The sequence below is a fragment of the Medicago sativa genome, chromosome 3, assembly GCF_051527215.1.
Source record: "Medicago sativa cultivar Bolivia chromosome 3, Bolivia_mono, whole genome shotgun sequence".
NCBI classification, from domain to species: Eukaryota; Viridiplantae; Streptophyta; class Magnoliopsida; order Fabales; family Fabaceae; genus Medicago; species Medicago sativa.
The window spans coordinates 80,991,921-81,000,448 of NC_140751.1; the positions used below are offsets into that span (position 1 = coordinate 80,991,921).

An 8,528-nucleotide genomic window follows, 5' to 3' on the forward strand; every position below is an offset into this window, starting at 1 on the left:
AATAAATATATATGAGAGAGAAAAGTTTATTATTATAAATAAAGAAAGATGAGAGAGAAAAAGTTTATTATTAAATAAAGAAAGGTGAGAAAGTGGGTTTTAGTAAAGTGAGTTTTGATAGTGGATTTGACAAAAATAACCCTAAAGTTGTAAATGAAAAAGTTTGGAAGAAAATTAGGTATGGGTAGTTAAGTAATTTTGGTAGTATCTTGTTTTTATATATTGTATAAATAATAAAGAAAGATGAGAGAGAAAAGTTTATTATTAAATAAAGAAAGGTGAGAAAGTGGGTTTTAGTAAAGTGAGTTTTGATAGTGGATTTGACAAAAATAACCCTAAAGTTGTAAATGAAAAAGTTTGGAAGAAAATTAGGTATGGGTAGTTAAGTAATTTTGGTAGTATCTTGTTTTTATATATTGTATAAATAAAGAAAGATGAGAGAGAAAAGTTTATTATTAAATAAAGAAAGGTGAGAAAGTGGGTTTTAGTAAAGTGAGTTTTGATAGTGGATTTGACAAAAATAACCCTAAAGTTGTAAATGAAAAAGTTTGGAAGAAAATTAGGTATGGGTAGTTAAGTCATTTTGGTAGTATCTTGTTTTTATATAGGCTAAACTGCAGTTTTGACCCCCTAACTTTGACAATGTTGCGATTTTGGCCCCCTAACTTTGACAATGTTGCGATTTTGGCCCCCTATTAAAAAAAATTAAAAAGTGACCTCCATGTTTAGGGAAATATACTCTTTTAACCCCCTAACATAAGGGAAATATGTTTTTTGACCCCTTATCTTTACAAATACGTGCGATTATGACCCCTTTTTTGGGACACGTGGCGTCTTCTCAGCAATTTTGAAACGCAAGGGGCCAAATTTTAATTTTTTTTAATAGGAGGCCAAAATCGCAACATTTTGAAACTTAGGGGGTGAAAAGTGCAGTTTAGCCTTTTATATATTGTAAGTAGATAGAAGCCAAGATTTTTTTCTGAGCTTATATCATTTTCTACTGGGACTGAGATTTTGCTTAAACCCTAGCCGCTTCACTCTTCTCTCTCGTAAGTTCCTTTCTCATCCCTAAAACCCTAATTCTCGGTTCATAACTCAAATTTTCACGAGTTTGATCCATTTTCGTTTCTCTTTTTTGTTGATTCGTGGTTTCAATTTTGTTTTTAACATGTATTTGTTGTTTGATTTCATTGTTCATGATTCAAATTCGCTTTTTAGGGTTTTCATTTCCGATATCATGATTACAAATTAATTCGTCTAAAATTTGTGTCTTTTATTTGTATAAGCTATTAGGCTATTTTTTCTGATGAATAATATGATCTTTGATCAATAATTATGTTTTACGTTTTTGTGTTGATGTTGTTTTCTTCAACAATTTCATCACTGTTACTGTGTTGTTGTTTATATTTCTGTTTATTACCTGATATTGATTTTTGTGATTTATGATAAACAAATCATTATGATTATGTTATTGTTATAATTGTGGTTATGTCAATAATCTGGGTTTGTTACTTTTGTATTAGGAACTTGGAAGGCTTAAGCTAAGTCTTCAATCAAAATGGCTTTCTGTAACAAGATTGGAAACCTCTTGAGGCAAGGTGCTACTCAGAGCACTCAAGCTCCTGTTTCATCCATGCTTAACTACTTGCGCCACATGTCTTCAAGCAAGCTTTTCATTGGAGGTATTGATTTGGTTTTATCTAGTTTTTTTATGCTGGTTAGTATTATTATTATGGCTCTAATAAAATGTATGGTTTTGGATTTTGGTATCATAGGCCTTTCTTACCATGTTGATGACCAGTCTCTTAAGGATGCATTTACAACCTACGGAGAAGTGGTTGAGGGTGAGTTCATCTTAATTTATTGTTAAGTGAATAAATTTAGCTTCATTTTGCAATGTGTTTATCCCCTTTTGTATCAACATAACACTGCATTGACATTGGAATGTTAGAAGTTAAATTTGGGTAATTTGTATTGAATGCTGAAGAACACATTTCAGTGGGGAATATGTTTTGTCTTTGAATTTTGAGTAGACATGCTATTTACAATCTTAGCAAGCAAACATGATATCTGTAACTTGTTGTAATTCTGAAGAGTAAGTCAAATTTCCGGTAGTTGATACATTAAAGTGTCTTTGGTTTATGATTATTGAAACAAAAAAAAAAAAGCATCTGCTTTGTTTGATTATGGCGTTTTTATAATAAATAACTTTGGCTGTGTTTTTGCAGCAAGAGTTATCACTGATAGAGACACTGGAAGATCAAGGGGATTTGGATTTGTCAACTTCACCAGTGAAGAGTCTGCAACTTCAGCACTCTCCATGGATGGACAGGTTGTAATATTATGCTGTTAAATGTTGATTGTATTTTAATTGTCATTTTAGTCGGTTGTCTGACATACTCTTGTTCATTAGGATTTAAATGGGCGAAACATTCGTGTGTCCTATGCAAATGATAGACAGGCTGGTGGACCTCGTTCCGGAGGTGGCTACAGCGGCGGTGGTGGTGGATATGGCGGCGGTGGCGGCGGCGGTTGGTGATGCAAACTTTTAATTTGATGCGCTTTTCTTCCTGTGTTGAGTTCTTGTGTCTAAAAATTTTATGAACTTGTTATGGCGAGTGGTCAGTTACTAATTAGTGAGATGTTATGGTTTTTTGTTGTCGTTGGCACATTTTGGTTTTTCAGTGTTTTTATAGGTTGTGTCTTTCTAACTCTGAAAATAAGATAATAGAATGTTGGTTTCAATAACTCTTAAATAACTCTTAATTGTTATTCTGTTTATGAGAATAGTCGTGGCACAAAAACTGCAGTATTTAGGTATATTTTTGGTGGAGATGATTACCAATGTTTCCATTATCTTACTGTGTACCGGTCACATCATTTGATGGTGGTGCATTGGTAATTTTGTTCCGATTATTATGATTACACCACATCATTTGATGATGGTGCATTGATAATTTTGTTTCGATTATTATGATTACACCCATCTTGAACAATACATTTACTGCATTTTCTTGTTATTCTCCTTATCACTGTGTTATGTTTTGGGCTCAACAATCACATTTGAATACAGCTTTTGTTGCGGTTTAGAAAACAAAATGTTCATTTATTTTATGAGAAATTCTTTTATAGTCACAAACATAAATGTATAGTGTTTGGGCACACACACATCACAATATTTTTTTTAATAATGAAAAATAAATTGATAATAAAATTATTTAGTGTTTCAAGAAATAACACTTTTTTGTGTGTGTGACCAAATACTATTCATTTATGTTTGTGCCTATGGAAGAATGACTCTTATTTTATTTATTTTTTGGTTGAAATTACAATTGAGTGCAAACGAACGTTTGGGCTCTATGTTGTTTCTTTGGGTCGAAATACTTCTAGGCCCAAATGGAAGGTCAAATTTTGACCCAAACTCAATTTTTGCATGCAAATCCAACCGTAATGTCAATTCCTAGACTTAGGGAATGTCTTTCCCACCCTCCTCTCTTCCATGGCCTTTCAATATTTAAGAAACACCTCCGACTGGATTCCGAGCGAAGTCTTAGATTATATAATCCGATACCCCTCAAATTTTATAAAAAAACACATAACGTTGATATGCTTTATCCATTTATCCAAATCATGTTAATATACAATTTGGCATTGTGTCAAATGCATATTTTGGATTATATATGGTACTATGTTAGCATAGAAACAAAATTCGGCAAGTTGAGGAATCTAAATTGATAACTTGCATTCAAGATGAATTAAATTGAAGCATATGAATGAGAACACTAACTAAACATAAATTAAAAAAAAAAAAAAAGTAACACCAATGTTTTAAGGTTACAAATGGAAATTTTCCCAATGTCAGAAAACAACTTGGTAGCATGATCATCCCAACCACCTCTCCGCCTTTGACTGTAAATGATTTACAGTAAATCATCATCCAGTATCTCCACGAACCTCATCCATATCTCCATTGTCCATTATCCTGCAAACATGATCTGATGTGCCCTAGCTGTGGGTAGCAGTGCTAATACCCGTGTGCCTTAGCAGCAACCTCCTCAAGAGACTTATGCTCAAATGGCCTCGGAGCCTATACCTCCTTTGATGCAGGTTGACATGTGGATGTAAAATGGTAAAATATCATACACCGTCTATATTTATTGTTAGTGGTAAGTATTGAATTCATTCTTCCTCTCAAAAATAAGTATTGAATTCATTCTTGTTGCGTGGAAAATGTTCATAAAAGACTTTCTTACACTGTTACACATACACGAAGAGCTATTTTTCCTGAACGAATGATGAGTTGTTATCTCATATCCCATCAAAAGAAAACGCCAAGCACAAGGAATTTCTGAACATAGGTAAGCCAGTTTAAATTGTTTTCACCTTTTTGTCTATTAAAACTAAATACATTAATACGGAATGTTTAACCCCACATCTTTGTTTTTTATGTTGGTATTTAGTGGTGTGTGAGATGGAAGGCTTACTAATCGTAGGTGAGTAGTCATATATTTCAAAAATAAGGTCAAACAAAATAGCACATCTTGTTGTCAAGAGTTTTGAAGTGATATGTCACACTAATGTGGCTGCATGTGCTTATGTACCCCAGTGATAGCAAAAGCTCTAGTAAAATCAATTTTGTCTCACCGATATTGCACTTGCTTAACGTGGTGGTTGGGGGATCTTTGTACCTCTGAATTCTCCGATGTTTCCATGTGTATGTCTAATCTATGGTTTACAATCCAAACACCTTACTCATCAAAAGTGTCCGTAGGACAATTTAAACGGAACATATATTTTTTTTTTACAATCCAAACACCTTAGGGATAAACAAATGCTTATAGAAATTTTACACAGACAAAATGCTGATGAAATTTTTTAAAGGACTAAAAAATGCGGACAATTTTTTTTTTTACAAGGATCAAAGAGTGCAATTTTTTTTATAACGATTAAAAACAAAATTTTGGTTATTTATAAAGACTGTTTACGTAATTAACCCATTCAATTAAGATTGTTTTTCCCCCTTAACTATATGGTTTTCACGAGAGAGTGGTCCTTGTATTTTGGAATTCCGTCAAAAGGTCTATCTGGTGATTGTTTCAATCAATATTCAAATTTGGTTCTCCTGACGATTCATGAAGAGATTAGAAATGTGGTGCTTTTTACAGAAACAAAAACCCTTTCTTTGTAATAGACAACGATCATGTTTGAAGAAAAATTGGGTAGCTTTCGGACTCTCCTGAAACTTGTGCACTAGTTTATTCCAAGCGGGGTTGCTCTTTAAAGAATTCAAAAAGTTGGTCCACGATGAAAGATTTGCTATTGGAAATTCAGAGTGTAATGGGTTTCGAGAGAATGCATCAACAACTGTTTCGAGACAAAAAGTTGGTCAACTCAGCGAACCACTTATGTTGCTCATGTGTTTCAACCCTCCGAGTTAACAACCCTTTAAGGCTTTTTTGATATGTAAAAATTTTGAGAAATGGTGACCGATGATAAATTTGGTAAATGCATCAAACCGTTTAGAATTATAAAGTACAGTAGTAAGTTATAATCTTTACAATGATCAATGTTTTTGACTTGACAGTTAACTAAACTTTTAAATGAAAATAGTAAATTGGGGGGGTTTGCAAGGTTGGTTGTTGTGAATAAAAATAAAAAGTTGAAACAGAGAGATGACAACGATTAGAATTCTTCGAATCAACTCTATGTCTTTGTTGGATGGAACATGTTCCTAGTACAAATATTATTTAAGTTTTATGTTCACGATGTCTAACAAAGTAAGACATATTCTAGTTACGATTTCATAGACCCCTTCGTGAAATATGATAATCTATTGTAGATAAGGACTTATGTTCTCACGAGCATATGAGAATATTAAACCTAGTCATACAAGCAAATCGAGACCACTGAATTTAAAATAGGGTTAATTAAGTAAATGGTCCTTGTAAATATTCAGAATTTTGTTTTTAGTCCCTATAAAATAAAATCACACTTTTTAGTGTCTATAAAATTTTCCATCAGCATTTTTAGTGCTTATAAAAATTTTCCATCAGCATTTTTAGTCCCTGTCAAAAATTTCCATCAACATTTTGGTCTCTAAAATGCTTAAGGAAAATGTCACATGGACTCAAAAGTGTGATTTTATTTTGTAGGGACTAAAAACAAAATTGTAAATATTTATAGGGACTAAAAACTTAATTAACCCTTTAAAATATGTCTTTTTTACTACTAGACCAAAGTGTTGCAGTAAAGGAATTCCTTAAGTTTTTTTTTTTTTAGGGTGTGTTTGGATTGAGGGTTTGGGAGGGTTTACTTTTCGTTTTTAAATTACGGACTATATAACATGTATTTCTAAAATAAATTAAGTGTGATTGAAGTATTATATGATTGTTTATCATGTTAATATGTTAACTTTTTTATAAAACATTTCATAGTGTCCGTAATTTAAAAATGAAAAGTAAACCCTCCCCTCCCAAACCCTCCATCCAAACACACCCTCAGGGAATTCCTTAAGGCTTTGTTTACGTGTTTTGAGGGGAAGAAAAGGAAAGGCTAAGGAGGGGAAGGGAAGGAAAGGGAGGGAGGGGATAAAGAAGGGAAAACCTTCCCCTTGTTTGGGAGTTAAAGAAACCAACAAGGAAAGGAGATGGAGGGCTTATGTTATAATTTTACTATTTTACCTTTTTTTCTCTTAAAATCAATACATTGTGTTATACTTTTTAATTTATCTTGTAATTTATTCAAAACAATGTATCTCATAAAAAACAAATTATTACGATCTATTTTTAAAAAATAGCTTATTTATATATAAAAAAATAACTTTTTACGATCTATTTAAAAAAAAAACTTATTCAAAACAACTTATTTATACAAAACAACTTATTACGATCTCTTTTCAAAAAACAGATTATCCAAAACAACTTATTTATACAAAACAACTTATTACGACCTCTTCTCAAAAAACGGCTTATTCAAAACAACTTATTTATACAAAATAACTTATTACGATCTCTTTTCAAAAAACAGCTTATTCAAAACAACTTATTTATACAAAATAACTTATTACGATCTCTTTTTGAAAAAGCTGTTTTTGAAAAAGAGATCGTAATAAGTTATTTTGTATAAATAAGTTGTTTTGAATAAGTTTTTTTTTGAAAAGAGGTCGTAATAAGTTGTTTTGTATAAATAAGTTGTTTTGAATAAGCTGTTTTTGAAAAAGAGGTTGTAATAAGTTTTATTTGTTAAATAAGCTGTTTTGAATAACCTGTTTTTTGAAAAGAGATCGTAATAAGTTGTTTTGCATAAATAAGCTGCTTTGAATAAGTTGTTTTCAAAAAAGATGTCCTAATAAGTTGTTTTGTATAAATAAGTTGTTTTGAATAAGTTGTTTTTTGAAAAGAGGTCGCAATAAATTGTTTTGTGGAAATAAGCTTTTATGAATAAGCTGTTTTTTGAATAGAGGTCGAAATAAGTTGTTTTCTATAAATAAGCTGCTTTGAATAAGCTATTTTTGAAAAAGAGATCGTAATTAGTTGTTTTGTATAAATAAGCTATTTTGAATAAGCTGTTTTTTGAAAAAGAAATCGTAATAAGTTGTTTTGTATAAATAAGCTGTTTTTTGAAAAGAGGTCGTAATAAGTTGTTTTGCATAAATAAGCTGTTTTGAATAAGTTGTTTTTGAAAAAGATATTGTAATAAGCTTTTTTTTGGATAAATAAATTGTTTTGAATAAGTTTTATTTGAAAAAGAGATCGTAATAAGCTGTTTTGAATAAGTTGTTTTTGAAAAATAGATTGTAATAATTTGGTCATGTCTAAAATTGGAATTTTGAATTATTATGAGGAAAAAAAAATATTGTAATATGCTTTTTTTGGATAAATAAATTGTTTTGAATAAGTTTTATTTGAAAAAGAGATCGTAATAAGCTGTTTTGAATAAGTTGTTTTTGAAAAATAGATAGTAATGATTCGGTCATGTCTAAAATTGGAATTTTGAATTATTTTGAGAAAAAAATTGTCAATTTGTATGTTTAAACCCCCAAAACCCCCAATTTGGGGGAACTTTAAAATTGGACAAATGAAGCCCTTCTAAACCCCCCAAAACTTTCCCTTGTTTTTTTAAAACTCCTAAACAAGGGTTTACCTCTCCATAAGTCTTTCCTTTCCCTCCCCTCCCCTCCAAAACCCAACTCGCAAACAAAGCCTAAGTTGAATCATGGTTTTTACATGCAATAAAAAGAAAAGATTACACACAAGTACACAAACAGAAAATTATTATATTTTGGTTTCAATTCGATGTTCATTTTTTTTCTTTTTTATTTTTAATTTACTTTTTAGACATACCAGTAAAAAAAAGTCGTAACAAATTAAATCCTGATTGTAGTATGACTTTTAAATTTTTATTGAATAAATTAATTTATGAATATATAGCTTACGACCACAGCTCCATCAACAATCGGTCCCATGGTCTAGCGGTTAGGACATCAGACTCTGAATCTGGTAACCCGAGTTCAATTCTCGGTGGGACCT

The 8,528-nt window shown here is 31.2% G+C and overlaps 1 protein-coding gene and 1 non-coding gene across 2 annotated transcripts; both read left to right on the plus strand.

Moving 5' to 3' along the window:
* Positions 1 to 981: 981 nt before the first annotated feature.
* LOC146940784 (glycine-rich RNA-binding protein 4, mitochondrial-like) lies at positions 982 to 2,787 on the plus strand. The gene is made up of 5 exons (XM_085754550.1): positions 982 to 1,049; positions 1,524 to 1,682; positions 1,776 to 1,844; positions 2,229 to 2,332; positions 2,414 to 2,787. The coding sequence occupies exons 2-5, from the start codon at positions 1,559 to 1,561 to the stop codon at positions 2,537 to 2,539; spliced, it is 423 nt and encodes a 140-aa protein (XP_085610676.1). The 5' UTR covers positions 982 to 1,049; positions 1,524 to 1,558; the 3' UTR covers positions 2,540 to 2,787.
* A 5,669-nt stretch (positions 2,788 to 8,456) lies between these two features.
* TRNAQ-CUG (transfer RNA glutamine (anticodon CUG)) lies at positions 8,457 to 8,528 on the plus strand. The gene has a single exon. It is a non-coding gene; the product is annotated as a tRNA-Gln (tRNA).

What these genes read in the sequence shown, in the direction of transcription:
- LOC146940784 (XM_085754550.1), top strand. Translation starts at nt 1,559, where the DNA reads ATGGCTTTCTGTAACAAGATTGGAAACCTCTTGAGGCAAGGTGCTACT. An exon ending in AAGCAAGCTTTTCATTGGAG is followed by an intron (nt 1,683 to 1,775) that starts GTATTGATTTGG and finishes TTGGTATCATAG; the next exon opens with GCCTTTCTTACCATGTTGAT. An exon ending in CACTCTCCATGGATGGACAG is followed by an intron (nt 2,333 to 2,413) that starts GTTGTAATATTA and finishes CTTGTTCATTAG; the next exon opens with GATTTAAATGGGCGAAACAT.